General features: G+C 40.8%; 1 protein-coding gene across 2 annotated transcripts in view; it reads left to right on the top strand.

Annotated features, from left to right (window-relative positions):
• The window catches only part of CHEK1 (checkpoint kinase 1), a 39,159-nt gene extending 29,293 nt beyond the window's left edge, over nucleotides 1-9,866 (top strand). For both annotated transcript variants that reach the window (XM_053691407.1, XM_053691408.1), the window contains exons 8-13: nucleotides 222-317; nucleotides 1,279-1,381; nucleotides 3,095-3,272; nucleotides 4,611-4,742; nucleotides 6,989-7,090; nucleotides 8,740-9,866. In XM_053691407.1, the coding sequence (XP_053547382.1) occupies nucleotides 222-317; nucleotides 1,279-1,381; nucleotides 3,095-3,272; nucleotides 4,611-4,742; nucleotides 6,989-7,090; nucleotides 8,740-8,835 (707 nt within the window). In that variant the 3' untranslated portion in view covers nucleotides 8,836-9,866. The remainder of the gene's footprint in view (nucleotides 1-221; nucleotides 318-1,278; nucleotides 1,382-3,094; nucleotides 3,273-4,610; nucleotides 4,743-6,988; nucleotides 7,091-8,739) is intronic.
• The last annotated feature ends 9,283 nt before the right edge of the window (nucleotides 9,867-19,149 follow it).

The following is a 19,149-nucleotide window of genomic DNA, read 5'->3' as shown; positions in this document are numbered from 1 at the left end:
TATAAACACGTGTATAGGCTTGTTGCAGTTATATAAACACGTGTATAGGCTTGTTGCATTTATATAAACACGTGTATAGGCTTGTTGCATTTATATAAACACGTGTATAGGCTTGTTGCATTTATATAAACACGTGTATAGGCTTGTTGCATTTATATAAACACGTGTATAGGCTTGTTGCAAATAGCGGCTAAGGCTTTATTCTCTCAATACTCTTATAGCTTTGCTGGGCCGGATGTTAACGGAAAACCCATCCAGCAGGATTACCATCCCCGAAATCAAAAAGGAGCGGTGGTTCACAAAAACAATAAAAAAAGGTATGTTTGCCTATTGTACGTATTTGTATTTGTTAGTGTTAAAGGGATAGTAAAGTCCAAATTAAACTTTTATGTAATTTTAAACAACTTTCTAATTTACTTTTATCAAATTTGCTTTGTTTTCTTGTTGTTCTTAGTTGAAAGCTAAACATAGGTAGGCTCATATGCTAATTTCTAATCCCTTGAAGACTGCCTCTGCATTTGACAGTTTTCACAGCTAGAGGGCGTTAGTTCATGTGTTTCATATAGATAATACTGTGCTCATGCATGTGAAGTTATTTAAGAGTCAGCACTTATTGCCTGAATTGAAAGTCTGTCAAAAGCACTGAGATAAGGAGACAGTCAGCAGAAGCTTAGATACAAGGTAATTACAGAGGAAAAAGTATATTTATATAACAGTGTTGGTAATGCAATACTGGGGAAAGGTAAATGAAGGGATTATCTTTCTTTCCAAACAATAACATTTTTGGTGTTTACTATCCCTTTAAAGGGACAATGTACACCAATTTACATACAACTGCATGCAATGGACAGTAGTACTATAAAGAATAATATGCGCAGATACTGATATAAAAATCCAGTATAAAACAGTTTAAAAACTTAGAAGCTTCCAGTTTAGCTCTGTTTAAAAGGTTACTGGAACACCCACTGCAAGTGGGAAATATCAGACACTCCCCCCTCCCCCTTCCTCTGCATATGAAAAGACTCTTTACACAAACAGAAGCAAGCTGGAGTAGGTATACGTCAGTATTCTCCTAAAACTTTGGGGCTTGGTTAGGAGTCTGAAACTCAGAGCAATGTTATTAAAATAAGCAAAACTATCCATTTAAAAAAAAAAAACAAAAAAAAAAAACTTCTTTATGGGCTGTATAAATAGATCATCTACAAAACATTTATGCAAAGAAAAAACGTGTATAATGTCCTTTTAACAAGTAGCACTTACAAGTGTTTTGTTTTTAAGGTATAAAGAGAAGTCGTTTGTCCTCTGGAGGAGCAGCTGAAACAGATGGATTGTTGTCTAAACATTTCCGATCTGATACAGACATTACCCAGATCTCTCACAGGTAGGTTTGAGTGTGAAGGGGATGAGCGTTTGTAATTGGGGGGGGTAGGTAGGAGTGTGTCTGTATGGGTTGGCATTGATAGGGGTGTGTATGTGTAAGTGACCATATGGATAGGTAGGGGTGGGTCTTTATGGGTTGGCATTGGTAAGGGTGTGTCTATGGGTTGGCATTGATAAGGGTGGGTCTGTATGGGTTGGCATTGGTAAGGGTGGGTCTGTATGGGTTGGCATTGGTAAGGGTGGGTCTGTATGGGTTGGCATTGGTAAGGGTGGGTCTGTATGGGTTGGCATTGGTAAGGGTGGGTCTGTATGGGTTGGCATTGGTAAGGGTGGGTCTGTATGGGTTGGCATTGGTAAGGGTGGGTCTATGGGTTGGCATTGGTAAGGGTGGGTCTGTATGGGTTGGCATTGGCAAGGGTGGGTCTGTATGGGTTGGCATTGGCAAGGGTGGGTCTGTATGGGTTGGCATTGGCAAGGGTGGGTCTGTATGGGTTGGCATTGGCAAGGGTGGGTCTGTATGGGTTGGCATTGGTAAGGGTGGGTCTGTATGGGTTGGCATTGGTAAGGGTGGGTCTGTATGGGTTGGCATTGGTAAGGGTGGGTCTATGGGTTGGCATTGGTAAGGGTGGGTCTATGGGTTGGCATTGGTAAGGGTGGGTCTATGGGTTGGCATTGGTAAGGGTGGGTCTATGGGTTGGCATTGGTAAGGGTGGGTCTGTATGGGTTGGCATTGGTAAGGGTGGGTCTGTATGGGTTGGCATTGGTAAGGGTGGGTCTGTGTGGGGGTTGACAATGGTAGGTGTGTGTACGTGACATTAAAGTTAAAGACCTCCAGCTGGTATATGCAGTATGTTAGATGCCATTTGCTTGAAGCCTCAGGTTGAAGCAGGAAGCACCACAGCTCATTTGTTAAACTGCAAGTTGTTTTTTTTTACATGATCCTGAGCAGCAGTTTGGAAAAAGTAAAGGTATTTGCTGTGATAAGGAAAGGAATTGATCTCCCTAACATTTAACCCCTTACATTCTGCAACATACCCACTACATCACGTGTTGCAAGGGTTTTAAAGTCCCCTTATAGCACTGGCCTGGCTAGCTGAGGCATGCAGAGGTACGTCAGCTGTCATTAAGGGGTTAAAGGGAAATAAAACCCAATTTTTTTTTCTTTTATGATTCAGATAGAACATAACAATTTAAAAAACGTTCTAATTTACTTCTATTATCATATATTCTTTGTTTTCTTGTTATCCTTTGTTGAAAAGCAGAAATGTAAGCTCAAGAGTGTGCACGTGTCTGCAGCATTATATGGCAGCAGTTTTGCAACAATGTTATACATTAGCAGGAGCACTAGATGGCAGCACTATTTCCTGTCATATAGTTCCTCAGGCATGTGCACGTTACCTACCTAGGTATCTCTTTAACAAAGAATAACATAAGAATAAAATAAATTTGATAATAAAAGTAAATTGGAAACTTTAAAAAAAAAATTGTATTCTCTTTCTGAATCATGAAAGAAATTTTTGGGTTTAATGTCCCTTTAATAAAGACAATACAGTCGATAAACTGACGCATTTTCAAAGCTTCTGAAAATAAAAGGAATTGCTTGTGAACTGGTTTTGTTGCCCTAATCTTTCTTATTATAGAACTAGAGCAGTTAGCTTTAGAATTAGCAATCATGTGGCACACGGTAAACTTTATTTCTTTTTTTGTTTTCCAGTGAAGAGAAGGTGAGATTTTCCAGCACACAGCCAGAGCCACGCACTGCGCAGACCTGGGATGGCCCTTCTCTTATCGATAAGCTTGTACAGGGAAAGGGAATCAGCTTCTCGCAGCCAGCCTGTCCAGAGAATATGCTTCTCAGCAGCCAACTGATTGGCACGCCGGGATCCTCCCAGGTAAACACATGTTTAGTGCACAAGTGGTTTCCCACTAATAAGAGGGTTATTTGAGGAGTAAAAAGAGATAGTGTGAGTGCGTGAAATAAAAAGGCTCTCTGTGCAGCCTTTACATAGGTGTGAGATGTCCTGGTACTTTCTGATTGTCTAGTGACATCATTACTTAATTCCGTAGTAACAGCTGTTTTAATAAGTCAGCTCATTAATTAGACATTAACGGATGTGCTCCTTGTTATACCACTAAAAGTCATTAATCAGCAATCTGCCTCCCCAACAGTAACCAGCCATTAGTGTGTGTATGGCAATGTACAGCTGTGACATCTAGATTTAGTGTGGCGCATGTGTGTGTACCTGTGTGTATGGCGCACACTAATATACAGCTGTGACGTCTAGACGTAGTGTGGTGCATGTGTGTATGGCGCACAGTAATGTACAGCTGTGACGTCCTAGATGTAGTGTGGCACGTGTGTGGCGCACAGTAATGTACAGCTGTAACATATAGATGTAGTGTGGCGCGTGTGTGTGGCGCACAGTAATGTACAGCTGTAACAGGCGCGTGTGCGTATGGCGCACAGTAATGTACAGCTGTAACAGGCGCGTGTGCGTATGGCGCACAGTAATGTACAGCTGTGACGTCCTAGATGTAATGTACAGCTGTAACATATAGATGTAGTGTGGCGCGTGTGTGTATAGCGCACAGTAATGTACAGCTGTAACATATAGATATAGTGTGGCGCGTGTGTGTATAGCGCACAGTAATGTACAGCTGTGGTGCATGTGTGAGCTTTTTCATGGAGAATGTTGTAATGTTGATGTGAGTATCAAGGGCAGTAGTCTTGTCATAGGCTTTGGTTTATTGAGCTTCTTTAAATGTAAGATGATTAAATCAGATTGCAAATGATCAGCCAGTTTCTAAGCCATGAGCAGAAATAAAAAAAGTGATTGCACCCCATAAATATATGATCACATGACCATAAAGTTAGCCTCTTTCATTTTATTGTATGTCCTGTTGATCTCAGTGTAGCACACGCCTCATCCTGACCCACTACACCACCTGACTCATGCAGTTTGGGTGATTGGCAATCTATGGTAGGCAGTTATGGCTTAGTATTGCCTCCTAGTAATCAGCTATAATCTCATCACCCTAAGCTAGAAGGTAATAGTTATATTCAATGAATCCACGGGTAGAAATATGAAATAGTCCTTGTGCAGTGCTCATCTATTTGGCCTCTCATTCCAGATGACCAGAGTCTGTGTTCCATCCTGGGAGAGTTTTCTGTACGTGATTCTGCCTCTATTTCCTCAGTACCTGACATGTTTTATTACTCCTTACCCCAGAACCCGTGGCAGCGCCTGGTTAAGAGGATGACGCGCTTCTTTACTAAGGTGGATGCGGAGAGATCTTACAGCAGTCTGAAGAATACATGTGAAAAGCTTGGTTATTCCTGGAAGAAATGTTGTGCTAACCAGGTATGGGACTAAGCACCCCCCCCCCCATGTGTCTGTGAGACATGACAGCTGATGCACTTGTCACTCTTTATGTAAACAGAAGTATAACCAGGTATGGGACTAAGCAACCCCCCCCCCCCCCCATGTGTCTTTGTGACATGACAGCTGATGCACTTGTCGCCCTTTATGTAAACAGAAGTATAACCAGGTATGGGACTAAGCAACCCTCCATGTGTCTGTGTGACATGACAGCTGATGCACTTGTCGCTCTTTATGTAAACAGAAGTATAAACAGGTATGGGACTAAGCACCCCCCCCCCCCCATTTGTCTGTGTGACATGACAGCTGATGCACTTGCCGCTCTTTATGTAAACAGAAGTATAAACAGGTATGGGACTAAGCACCCCCTCCCATGTGTCTGTGTGACATGACAGCTGATGCACTTGTCGCTCTTTATGTAAACAGAAGTATAAACAGTCACTGAACAGCTCTGTGATTCCCGTTTGTTGCCTCGCTCACACATCTGCTACAGGATGTACCACTGTGTTAATATTAAGCCCTGCACGTGTGCTAGCAGCCTAGCTAAACTCTATTCAAGGTGGCACCAACTATAGTTCCTAGTGAGGATAACTATGGCTCCTTGACAGTTTCCTTGGTTGGTTGTGGATGTAGTGTTGAAGCTGTGGAGCAGCGTTATGGGCGTAGGTTACAAGATTGTTGATGCCACGGAGTTTTGAAGGTGGGGATAGAACTGGGAGAACAGAACACTGATGCATACTGTTTGGCGATAACCACTTAAACTGTGGAGAGGTTGAAGATGTTGGCAGTGGTACCAAAGTCACATTTAATAAATGAGATAATAGGCTCAATCTCCTGTAACCTCTGGTAAAGCAGAGAGAGGCTGGGAGATTATGTGGTTTCTTTAAAGTTTCGGGAGTGTTCCTGGTACAGCAAGATGAAGCTAGACACCGCTTTCCCTTCTATTTGATCAGTAGGTCTTTTTGTTGGGCCTCTGCCCTGGATCTGCCCAGCAGAAGTTAATATTAGATGATAGTAGTAGATGGCGCTGGTCTATTGAATGATTTTCTCTAGTAAGTGAAGAGAAAAAAGGCTTGATGCATATATTGAAGCCAATTAATATGGGTGCTGTATACTTACTCCATAAGATGAATCTTTATAGCTGAAAGGGAACGTAGCGTCAGATGGCAAGAGTCCACAGGTTCCTGGGGTCAAATACTGAATTTTCAGGTTTATCCAAAAGTGGACTATAAATGAAATGATAAAAGTATCCAGTGTATAATTGAAAAAATGTAGTAACTTACTCCATAAATAAGGAGATTCCAGCTCAGCACAGCAAAACAAGATCTTGACAATCTTTCAACAAAGGATAAAAGGTTTTATTTGCTCAACGCGTTTCAACGTATTACACGTCTTTATCAAGAGCATACATTAAAATAAGTAAAACAGGTAAGTAAAACCAAGTGTGACACTCAATACTTGGTTTTACTTACCTGTTTAATATTGCACTATTTGCTAAGCTTTGCAAGGGTTAAACACTTTATGATCTCACATTGGGTGGAACTGCTTAACCTATGAATTAAGAACATAGAGAGAAAGCTAAAGCTATTTATTATCTGTATATCCTAGTGCGTCAGTCTCACAAGTCTACAAAAGGGGGGGAGGTTTTATCCTGGTTGTGACACCACTGGTTGTGTGCAATTACAGAAGCTCTGCCAATAACACAGTCTAATCAAGCCTCTAGAAACAAGCAGAGGGTACTAGGGCATTAGATGCACAGGATACAGACGTATGTTACATGAGCAGCTTGGTGTTAATGTTCCTGTACATGTAACAATTTATTGGGAAACTTTAGTGTAAAAAAAAAAATCATTTAAATAAATAAAATAAAAAAGCATTTTATTTCTTGCTTTTACTATGGATTTAACCCGTATAAACCCAGGCCATATCCTCAGATTAGGAATTAAAGGGAAATAATGCTCTGAGCAGGGTCCCATGGGGCATAAACAATTTAGTGCTGATAGGTTGATGCCAGTAAAAGAGAGGTAGTGATGAATTGCATTTGATTGAGTACATTTGTCACCTGACGTCCCCCCAGTAGATGTGATATTTAATGCTGTTGCAGGAGGTGAGTTTAGTGTTTGTCATAAGAGGTGAACAGACTGTGTCACATGTGAATTTCTGCAGCTTTTCAAATCATTTGGTGTCATAAAAGAAACCGCACTTTTAACAATTATGTTTTGCTCCAGGTGACACTTTCCACTATGGACAGAAGAAATAACAAGTTAATATTCAAAGTGAACCTGGTAGAAATGGAAGAGCGAGTTCTGTTGGATTTCCGACTTTCAAAGGTATTTTGTAAACTCCTATTTAAGTTTTGCGTCTTTCCAACAACAGACTTTTTTAAAATTAATCACACTCAGTAAATTCAGTTAGTCACTAATTTTTTATGTTAGAGATGTTTCATTTAAAACATGATTGAAACCACCACCCATAATGGCAATATTCGTACCTTACCATTGGCTTTAGTGTATAGAGAGGATAAGCAGGGCTGCTCTTCCTGCAGTCTCGGAATGTTTATATGGGGCATGTCTTTAAGAACAATGGGTTGTGGTTTCAATGAGCAAAAACAGATATTTCATTTAACTCGGCAAACAGTAGATGCACAAAATTTCAGCTTATAAGGAGATAGTAAATAAACACCACAACAGGTCAAATAACTTTTTAGTAAACAGACATCACTTGTTCATCAAAGTATACAAGCAACAGCATATGTATAGTTACAGTGAAAAGCTGTACATCCCTGATGAAGTGCTTGTAAAGCAGGAAACGCGTTGAGTGCAGCTCCTGTATGTCTGTCGGTGTGCCGTATGTTTTTACACTGCTCGAAATACAGATGGACTTTTAACCTTTTCATTTGGATGTCGCCTCTATACTCCGCTTCTGTCTGTATTTTCAGATATTTCATATAAAAAAATAAACCTGAAGGATCACTTCCTATCATTTAAATCTGCAGCTTAAACCGTAAATAGATGCTAGAAATGTTTTATTCAAAACAAAGAATATGCAGATATAGTTTTAATAAGTGTAAAGTTGTCGGTGTCCTGGCAGTGTAGAATCTAGTAATGTCAGAAAACTTTATCAACAGGTGTTACGGGATAAGCACGTGCTCCTAAATCTAGGTTAACTAAGTTACAACTCAAATTACAGAATCTCACTTGTAAACCCCACAATTAGAGTGAAAAGCGGACAAAATAATGACTTTTGTTGCTAAGTTCATTTTCTGTATATAACTAAACATTTTGTATTAAAATCTCAAGATGTTTAGTTTCCCTTTAGAGTGTTACAGATTTAACGTTACGTTGTGCGAATGTTAAGTATTGAAACAAACAGGAAGGGCATATTTGTGTACAACCTGACCCTGGAGGCAACGCCCACTGCTCTTTGTGGCGTGGTCAGCAAGCAAAAAACAAGAATCCTTTTATTTTTTTAGCTTTAATTTTAATCTCTCTTTAGATCCAACAAATTAAAAAAATCTGACTTCCATGCAGGTGTAATGCTATAAATGCCAGTTCCCTCTATGGCCTTAGAACAACACATACGTTACAGGAATAAAACCGTATTGATGCGGCCGGTGTCTAACATCTCCCTGCTCCTATGCTGCACATATTGCTTCCTGATAGCCGTCTGTAATGTCGCCAAGCGCTGATTATTTAATCATTTTGCTAATTCTTCATTTGATTCTTAACATAACTGAACTGTTTAAAGCTTATTTAATCCGCAAATGTCAGAATGAGTTTAAAAAATAAAATAAATAGTGGCTGCAATAACAGGACAAAGTGCCAAACAGGGTGTCTGTCATTATTTACATATTTTATGTTCCACATGATTAATATATAACTGTTTCTGAACTTGCTCTCCCTTTCCTCATGCTGAAATATACAAAATATACAAACCTTTCAAATTGTGTTAATTTTTTTTTAATTCTCTTTCTTTACAGGGAGACGGCTTGGAGTTTAAGAGGCATTTCTTGAAGATCAAGAAGAAATTGGATGATATAGTTGTTACCCAGAAGGTATCGCTGCCGACTACATGACTGGTCCCTTGAGGAGCTTTTGGAAAAGTAATTCTGCTGCACTCAACACACCCGGACAGTTTAACTCCTGTGCAGGTTGTTGTTCACCCACAAGTCTACAACTTTTTTTTTTTTTTAAGCAGTGTAAACCATTGGTGACCACAAAAGTGGGTGTACGTGACGACGGCTGAGCCCAGCGACACGTCAGCATTTGGCGGCTCAGGAGGTGGAGGCGTGTTAATTTTTTTAGGAAGCACAATTGTATTAATGAATGCAGATCACATTTTTTAAGCACTTCATTTTTTTTCCACTTATACTTTTTTCTATTAGCCAAAAAAACAACAATCATTGTTCATTGCACAATTTTTGGGATTGATTTTACAAAGACGCAAATGATACCGAAGTAAAACGATCATTGCTAGTTATGGAATAAAATCTGTTATGCAGAAAAATCCGGAACTGTAACTAGTGAACGTGCTCATTTTAGGGCACATTATTTGTGTTTCAGAAACTGATTGTAACTGGAGCAAATCCCTATAGAAAGGCTAATATATATATATATATATATCTATCTATCTATATCTATATATATATATATATATCTATATCTAGCTGTAAGTATCATATAGACTAGCTGTAAGCAACATATAGGAGTTTTGATAAATAAAAAACATAGGTATTTAATGAATACTAATAAGATATCACAAAGATTCCTGTAAAACCTCAGGGACGTCATTGTGACGATTTAACTCTCGTAACCAGAGGATGAAACTTTAATACCTGTATTAGGAAATTCATTATCCAGTTTTTCAATGTCCTGATGTTTTATTTGTCCATCCTGGTAATTCTCCTGACGCGGTCTCTTCTCATTAAGTAACCTCACAATATTTCAAAAATATATTTAGTACTGTTCACGTATGGTCAGATTAATATGTAAAAAAAAAAAAAAAAGTTTTAAAATATTTTGTAAATTACCAGTAACTTTTTTTTTTTTTTGTGATAAAAAGTAAAATTTTCAAAAAATAAAGCAGAGAAACTGATTTTATTCTTAATCCTCTTCCAGTATCAAAGATTATTCCTTTCCTAAGATATGAGTCCACGGCTTGAGTTATTTCTGTTGGGAATATCACTCCTGGCCAGCAGGAGGGGGCAAAGAGCACCACAGTTAAAACTTACCCACAACCCCAGTCATTCTCTTTTGCCTTCAGTGCATGGAGGAGGTGAAGTTTAGGTGTCTGAAGAAAAATTTTGATTTTATCTACAAGCAAGTTTTGGGGTATAGCCGTATTCCACGTCATTCCTTGCAGTTGGGTAGTAGTGGCTTTAACCCTTTGAGTGCTAATGATGGCTCTGAGCCGTCAGTGTTTCCCACTCTGGTGCTAATGACGGTTTAGAGCCGTCACTACAGACTCCCAAGACCCACTGTTGGAAAGGGAATCGCCTAACATTTCCAACAGTGTAAGTCTTGGGGGTCTGAAAAAAAAAAGTTAAAAAAAAAAATTGTTCAAAAATAAAAAAAATTTTAAAAAATCTTAGCACCCACTTACTTAGGTATTCAATTGTCCACAAACGTCCAAACTCTATACCATGCTAACATTACGCAGGTGTGCCGTGACATTGAACGGACTCTAGAGGGTTGGAAGAACTTACCTGTTTCTCTTACGGTACGTGTTAACTTAATAAAAATGGTAATTCTGCCACAGAATCTGTACCCTCTCCTAATGGTACCCTTCTTAATAACTAAGAAGGACATGACACTATACACCCGGGCCCTCAAACTTCTTATGGAGGGGGGGTAGGCCTAGGGTGGCACTCACTAAACTGTATGCTCAGTCCTCGCATGGCGGATTGTGTCTACCCAATCTTAAACTGTACAACTGGGCTGTACTCAATCGCCTCATGCTAGACTGGCAGTTAAAAACAAGGCACTTCTATTCACCTGAATTGGAGAGTCATGCCCTGGAGGCGTTTGATCTTTCGTTCTTGCCCTATGCCCCACTTAACAACATCCCCGCGGTGATTAGGGATAATCTTCTTTACAAAGATGTACTGAGGGTGTGGCGGCTAACCCTCGGCCATGTGGGTCGCCGATGCGTGTCCTCGAGAATGATTCCGTTGCAGAATACTGGCTCCCCCCCCCCGGGATTGACACCTCCGTTTGTTGCTTGGGAGGGCAGGGGACTATGTCTTGTAGGACGCTCTGGATCTTTCTAGAAAATGCATAAAATCATTTGCTGAACTGCAAACTCAGTTCGGGCTACCGAGCGTTCACTTCTATGCTTACCTCCAAGTGCGACATTACATTGCCCAGCTGATTAGGGATGACCCACATTTCTGGGAGCCGCATGCATTTGGTGCATCAGTGACCTCATTTAGAATAGGCAATTTTACAATCTCAGAGATCTACAAAACATTGCTAAGTCAAATTGAAGCTACAAACTTAGTCTTATTAGAGAATAAGTGGAACGGAAGCCTGGAAAGGGAGGACTTGACGGTAGTGATACAACAGAGTATAGAGAATGTTAAAAGAGCGACATTATCCATGACCCTTAGAGAATCACAGATTAGAATGATACATAAAGACTATATTATCCCACGGAGGTTATCTAAATGGGACCCCAGGGTGGTGAATGAGAGTAGTAAGTGTAGAATTGGTGACCCAGATTTTTTTACCTGCCAACGGGTTAGGCAGTTTTGGGGTAAGATTACCTTTTGGATCACTGTCATTAAGCTCAGAGTTCAGATTGATGTGGAACAAATTTGCTTTTTGGAATGGAGAGAACAGAGCCCCAGACTTGTCCCTTTGCTTACCACTATAATCTTGATAGCTAGGAAGGTTATCTTGAGGGTGTGGACAGAGTGCGCTGCCCCTGCCTTTAACATGTTTAAACACACTTTACACAAGAAACTGCTCATAGAACAATTGGATACTAGGATGGACACTAATAAAAGACTTCACTTCATAAATGGCGGGAATATATTGTGACATTGAGCTTTGACTCCCAAAGACAAATATTGTCTCCTTTCGCACATACTGAATACATGCTCACAGCCTCTCTGAGGGGTGAGTGGGGATTTCTACACCAGATGCAGGGTGGGGCGGGGGGAGCGAGAGAGAGAGAGAATTGCTATATAGTGAGCAGATTCTGCTTGCCTCTTCTAATCCCCCCCCCCTTTTTTTTTTCCTTTTTTCCACAAAGAGCGTATCTAAGACTTATGCACTCCACTTTGATAGATCAACCATTAACTAGTTTAAAAGTTTAATGTTGTAGGTTGGGTTTTGTTTATGTTAAATACGTTTGTACAATTTGCTATTCCACAGAAAGAGGAAGGGTGTTAAAGATAAAAGGAAGGGGGACTGAGAAGTTGATTCATGGCTTTGTTACTGTATACATTGTGATGTACAAAAGATGATTTTGTGTTATGCTTCCATGGATATATCACTTCAAATTGTATTTGCTTACCTTCTCTTTTCCTCAATAAAAAAAGTATTTTAAAACAAAAAAATCTTAGCACCCAGGTGGGAAAGTGCTTAGCACTCAAAGGGTTAAAGCAGTTAGGAACTTGTAAAGAGGTACTGCGTTTTCCTAGCAATTGCTGCCCTAGTTTAGAAAGCCAGAGTTGGCTACTCTGTTCTTTCTTTTTCAAAGGTTTCTGTGAAGAACTGTGTCCCCTTATACCAACTGTCTACATGCCGGACAGCGGAGCAGGTAAGTGCTTTTTCTTCCAGTTGGGGAGACCGTGCACTTAACAAATTAAGACACTGCTTTTTTATTGGGACATAGATAATCCTGTTGTATGGGTTACACTGGGTCATGAAGCTGGCACTGTAGCATGTGTGAGAATAACATTTAAACTCTTTTAAAAAGAAAGGGTAAAATGTTTTCTCTTGTAAGGTGTATCCAGTCCACGGATCATCCATTACTTGTGGGATATTCTCATTCCCAACAGGAAGTTGCAAGAGGACACCCACAGCAGAGCTGTAATATAGCTCCTCCCCTAACTGTCATAGCCAGTCATTCTCTTGCAACTCTCAACAAGTAAGGATGTTGTAGGAGAGAGTGGTTAAATATAGCTAGTTTATTTTCTTCAATCAAAAGTTTATTTTTAAATAGTACCGGAGTTGTGCTATTTTATCTCAGGCAGTAAATAGAAGAAGAATCTGCCTGAGGTTTCTATGATCTTAGCAGGTTGTAACTAAGATCCATTGCTGTTCTCACATATGTCTGAGGGGATTACACAGATGAGGTAACTTCAGCGAGAGAATGGCGTGCAGTTTATTCTGCTATCAGGTATGTGCAGTTATAATTTTTTCTAGAGATGGAAAACACTAGAAAATGCTGCTGATACCGGATTAATGTAAGTTAAGCCTGAATACAGTGATTTAATAACGACTGGTATCATGCTTACTCCCAGGGGTAATACCCTTATGATATTGCAATATAAAACGTTTGCTGGCATGTTTAATCGTTTTTATATATACTTTGGTGATAAAACTTTATTGGGGCCTAGTTTTTTCCACATGGCTGGCATAAATTTTGACTAGAAACAATTTCCACTGTTGTAGTATAAAAGTTACAGTTGGTGCAGTTAAAATTACAAACTGTGACATCCAGCTTCCCTCAAAGGCCCTCTGTATGCTATAGGACATCTCTAAAGGGCCCAAAGGCTTTCCAAAGTCGTTTATTGGGGAAGGTAGGGCCACAGCTTGCTGTGGCAGTTGGTTGTGACTGTTAAAAAAACGTCTATTTCGTTTTTTTGATCCGTTTTTTGAACTAAGGTGTTAATCATCCATTTGCAAGTGGGTGCAATGCTCTGTTAGCCTATTATAAACACTGTAAAAATTTCGTTTGATTTACTGCATTTTTTCACTGTTTTTCAAATTCTGACAAAATTTGTTTCTCTTAAAGGCACAGTACCGTTTTTTATATTTGCTTATTAACTTGATTTAAAGTGTTTTCCAAGCTTGCTAGTCTCATTGCTATTCTGTATAAACATGTCTGACATAGAAGAAACTCCTTGTTTATTATGTTTAAAAGCCATGGTGGAACCCCCTCTTAGAATGTGTACCAAATGTACTGATTTCATTTTATGCAATAAAGATCATTTTCTGTCTTTAAAAAATTTATCACCAGAGGAATCTGACGAGGGGGAAGTTATGCCGACTAACTTTCCCCACGTGTCAGACCCTTTGACTCCCGCTTAAGGGACTCACGCTCAAATGGCGCCAAGTACATCTAGGGCGCCCATAGCGTTTACTTTACAAGACATGGCGGCAGTCATGGATAATACACTGTCAGCGGTATTAGCCAGACTGCCTGAACTTAGAGGTAAGCGAGATAGCTCTGGGGTGAGACAAAATGCAGAGCATACTGACGCTTTAAGAACCATGTCTGATACTGCCTCACAATATGCAGAAGCTGAGGAAGGAGAGCTTCAGTCAGTGGGTGATGTTAATGACTCAGGAAAGATACCTGATTCTAATATTTCTACATTTAAATTTAAGCTTGAACACCTCCGCGTGTTGCTTAGGGAGGTTTTAGCTGCTCTGAATGACTGTGATACCATTGCAGTGCCAGAGAAATTGTGTAGACTGGATAAATACTTTGCAGTGCCGGTGTGTACTGATGTTTTTCCAAATACCTAAAAGGTTTACATAAATTATTAATAAGGAATGGGATAGACCAGGTGTGCCGTTCTCTTCCCCTCCTATTTTTAGAAAAATGTTTCCAATAGACGCCACCACGCGGGACTTATGGCAGACGGTCCCTAAGGTGGAGGGAGCAGTTTCAACTCTAGTAAAGCGTACTACTATCCCTGTCGAGGACAGTTGTGCTTTTTTTTTTTTTTTTTTTAGATCCAATGGATAAAAAATTAGAGGTTACCTTAAGAAAATATTTATTCAACAAGGTTTTATCCTACAGCCCCTTGCATGCATTGCCCCTGTTACTGCTGCTGCGGCGTACTGGTTTGAGTCTCTGGAAGAGGCTTTACAGGTAGCGACTCCATTGGATGACATACTTGGCAAACTTAGAGCACTTAAGCTAGCCAATTCTTTTATTCTGATGCCATTGTTCATTTGACTAAACTAACTGCTAAGAATTCTGGTTTTGCTATACAGGCGCGCAGAGCGCTATGGCTTAGATCATGGTCAGGTGACGTGACTTCAAAATCTAAGCTACTTAACATTCCCTTCAAGGGGCAGACCCTATTCGGGCCTGGTTGAAGGAGATAATTGCTGATCTCACTGGAGGAAAAGGTCATGCCCTTCCTCAGGACAGGTCCAAATCTAGGGCCAAACATTCTAATTTTCGTGCCTTTCAAAACTTCAAGGTAGGTGCGGCATCAACTTCCTCTAATAATAAATAAGAGGGAACTTTTGCTCAATCCAAGACGGTCTGGAGACCAAACCTGACCTGGAAATAAGGTAAGCAGGTAAAAAAGCCTGCTGCTGTCTCTAAGACAGCATGAAGGAACGGCCCCCTATCCGGGAACGGATCTAGTAGGGGGCAGACTTTCACTCTTTGCCCAGGCGTGGGCAAGAGATGTTCAGGATCCCCGGCGTTGGAAATTATATCCCAGGGATATCTTCTGGACTTCAAAGCTTCCCCCCCAAAAGGGAAATTTCACCTTTCACAATTATCTGCACACCAGATAAAGAGAGAGGCATTCTTACACTGTGTACGAGACCTCCTAGTTATGGGAGTGATCCATCCAGTTCCAAAGGAGGAACAGGGACAGGGTTTTTACTCAAATCTGTTTGTGGTTCCCAAAAAAGAGGGAACCTTCAGACCAATTTTGGATCTAAAGATCTTAAACAAATTCCTCAAAGTTCCGTCGTTCAAGATGGAAACTATTCGTACCATCCTACCACTGATCCAGGAGGGTCAATATATGACTACAGTGGATCTAAAGGATGCTTATCTTCACATTCCGATACACAAAGATCATCATCTGTTTCTCAGGTTTGCCTTTCAAGACAGGCATTACCAGTTGTAGCTCTTCCCTTGGGATTAGCTACAGCCCCAAGAATCTTTGCAAAGGTTCTAGGGTCGCTTATGGCGGTCCTAAGGCCGCGGGGAATAGCAGTAGCCCCTTATTTAGACGACATCCTGATACAGGCGTCAAACTTCCAAATTGCCAAGTCTCATACGGGCGTAGTACTGGCATTTCTGTGGTCGCATTGGTGGAAAGTGAACGAGGAAAAGAGTTCTCTATCCCCACTCACAAGAGTTTCCTTTCTAGGGACTCTGATAGATTCTGTAGAAATGAAAATTCACCTGACGGAGTCCAGGTTATCAAAGCTTCTAAATTCCTGCCGGGTTCTTCATTCCATTCCGCGCCCTTCGGTGGTTCAGTGGTTCAGTGTATGGAAGCTTAATGGTAGCGGCAATGGACATAGTGCCGTTTGCACGCTTACATCTCAGACCGCTGCAACTATGCATGCTCAGTCAGTGGAACGGGGATTACACAGATTTGTCCCCTCAACTGAATCTGGACCAAGAGACCAGGGATTCTCTTCTCTGGTGGCTATCTCGGGTCCATCTGTCCAAAGGTATGACCTTTCGCAGGCCAGATTGGACAATTGTTACGACAGATGCCAGCCTTCTAGGTTGGGGTGCAGTCTGGAACTCCCTGAAGGCTCAGGGATCGTGGACTCAGGAGGAGTCTCTCCTTCCATTAAACATTCTGGAACTAAGAGCGATATTCAAGGCTCTTCAGGCTTGGCCTCAGTTAGCAACTCTGAGGTACATCAGATTTCAGTCGGACAACATCACAACTGTAGCTTACATCAACCATCAAGGGGGAACGAGAAGTTCCCTAGAGATGTTAGAAGTTTCAAAAATAATTCGCTGGGCAGAGATTCACTCTTGCCACCTATCAGCTATCCATATCCCAGGTCTAGAGCACTGGGAGGCGGATTTTCTAAGTCGTCAGACTTTTCATCCGGGAGAGTGGGAACTCCATCCGGAGGTATTTGCACAACTGATTCATTGTTGGGGCAAACCAGAACTGGATCTCATGGCGTCTCGCCAGAACACCAAGCTTCCGTGTTATGGATCCAGGTCCAGGGATCCCAAGGCGACACTGATAGATGCTCTAGCAGCGCCCTGGTCTTTCAACCTGGCTTATGTGTTTCCACCGTTTCCTCTGCTCCCTCGACTGATTGCCAAGATCAAGCAGGAGAGAGCATCGGTGAATCTGATAGCACCTGCGTGGCCACTCAGGACCTGGTATGCAGATCTAGTGGACATGTCATCCTTTCCACCATGGTCTCTGCCTCTGAAACAGGACCTTCTACTTCAGGGTCCTTTCAACCATCCAAATCTAATTTCTCTGAGGCTGACTGCCTGGAGATTGAACGCTTGATTTTATCAAAGCGTGGCTTCTCCGAGTCAGTTATTGATACCTTAAGACAGGCACGAAAGCCTGTCACCAGGAAAATTTACCATAAGGTATGGCGTAGATCTTTATTGGTGTGAATCCAAGGGTTACTCATGGAGTAAGGTCAGGATTGCTAGGATATTATCTTTTCTCCAAGAAGGTTTGGAAAAAGGATTGTCAGCTAGTTAAGCGTCTGGCAGATGTTCCAGACGTTCAGGCATTTTGTCAGGCTTTAGTTAGAATCAAGCCTGGGTTTAAACCTGTTGCTCCACCATGGAGCTTAAACTTGGTTCTTAAGGTTCTTCAAGGAGTTCCGTTTGAACCTCTTCATTCCATAGATATCAAGCTTTTATCTTGGAAAGTTCTTTTTTGGTAGCTATTTCCTCGGCTCGTAGAGTCTCTGAGCTATCTGCCTTACAATGTGATTCTCCTTATCTGATTTTTCATACGGATAAGGTAGTCCTGCGTACCAAACCTGGGTTCTTACCTAAGGTGGTATCTAACAAGAATATCAATCAAGAGATTGTTGTTCCATCCTTGTGTTACACAATCTGGACGTGGTCCGTGCTTTAAAGTTTTACTTACAAGCTACTAAAGATTTTCGTCAAACATCTGCTTTGTTTATCTACTCTGGACAGAGGAGAGGTCAAAAGGCTTCGGCAACCTCTTTTTCTTTTTGACTAAGAAGCTTAATCCGCTTAGCCTATGAGACTGCTGGACAGCAGCCTCCTGAAAGGATTACAGCTCATTCCACTAGAGCTGTGGCTTCCACTTCGGCCTTTAAAAATGAGGCTTCTTTTGATCAGATTTGCAAGGCGACGACTTGGTCTTCGCTTCATATTTTTTCAAAATTTTACAAATTTGATACTTTTTCTTCTTCGGAGGCTATATTTGGGAGAGAGGTTTTACGGGCAGTGGTTCCTTCCATTTAAGTTCCTGCCTTGTCCCTCCCTTCATCCGTGTACTTTAGCTTTGGTATTGGTATCCCACAAGTAATGGATGATCCGTGGACTGGATACACCTTACAAGAGAAAACACAATTTATGCTTACCTGATAAATTTATTTCTCTTGTGGTGTATCCAGTCCACGGCCCGCCCTGTCATTTTAAGGCAGGTAATTTTTAAATTTAAACTACAGTAACCACTGCACCCTATTGCTCCTCCTTTCTCAGCTTGTTTTCGGTCGAATGACTGGCTATGACAGTTTGGGGAGGAGCTATATTTCAGCTCTGCTGTGGGTGTCCTCTTGCAACTTCCTGTTGGGAATGAGAATATCCCACAAGTAATGGATGATCCGTGGACTGGATACACCACAAGAGAAATAAATTTATCAGGTAAGCATAAATTGTGTTTTTATTAGGCTTTATATTCTGACACATATTTACTTGATAAAAACACGTTTAAACTGAAAGTAAGGGTGAATTTTCTATTTCAGCAGTTTATTCATTTCCCAGGGCCTATGAATACCCAAAAACTCCCCTTGCCCACCGGGCGAGTAAATGACAAAACTTACCAGCCCGCAAGAAACTTTAGTCGCCCGTGCGTATCTGCATGTAGTGTGTATATATCTTATGTAAAAAGGCAATATAAATAGTGTTATTGTAATCCCACAAAGCATTGCAGACAGAGGTCCCAATTTGAATGCCCTGCAAGCTGCTTAATATTTGGGACTTAATAAAAAGGCTTTAACTTTAGAAAATATTTTTCTATCACTAGGTATAAAAAAACAGGGATATTATCTTTGTAATACTGTATGTACGTCTTGACTTTTTTCCCCCCTAAGGAAAAAAAGTTATAATTTTTTTTTTTTTTTTTTTACTTCAGCATATGTGGAGGGTTATGATTGACTAAGTATATTTAATGCTGCCACCCTTCACCCTATAGCGCTTTGAGCGGTACTGCATTTAGCTGGACAATGAACAGTGACATAACAAGCATTTTAAAAATACT

The sequence above is a fragment of the Bombina bombina genome, chromosome 8, assembly GCF_027579735.1.
Source record: "Bombina bombina isolate aBomBom1 chromosome 8, aBomBom1.pri, whole genome shotgun sequence".
Taxonomy (NCBI): domain Eukaryota; kingdom Metazoa; phylum Chordata; class Amphibia; order Anura; family Bombinatoridae; genus Bombina; species Bombina bombina.
This window is presented reverse-complemented; position numbering and strand designations above follow the sequence as displayed.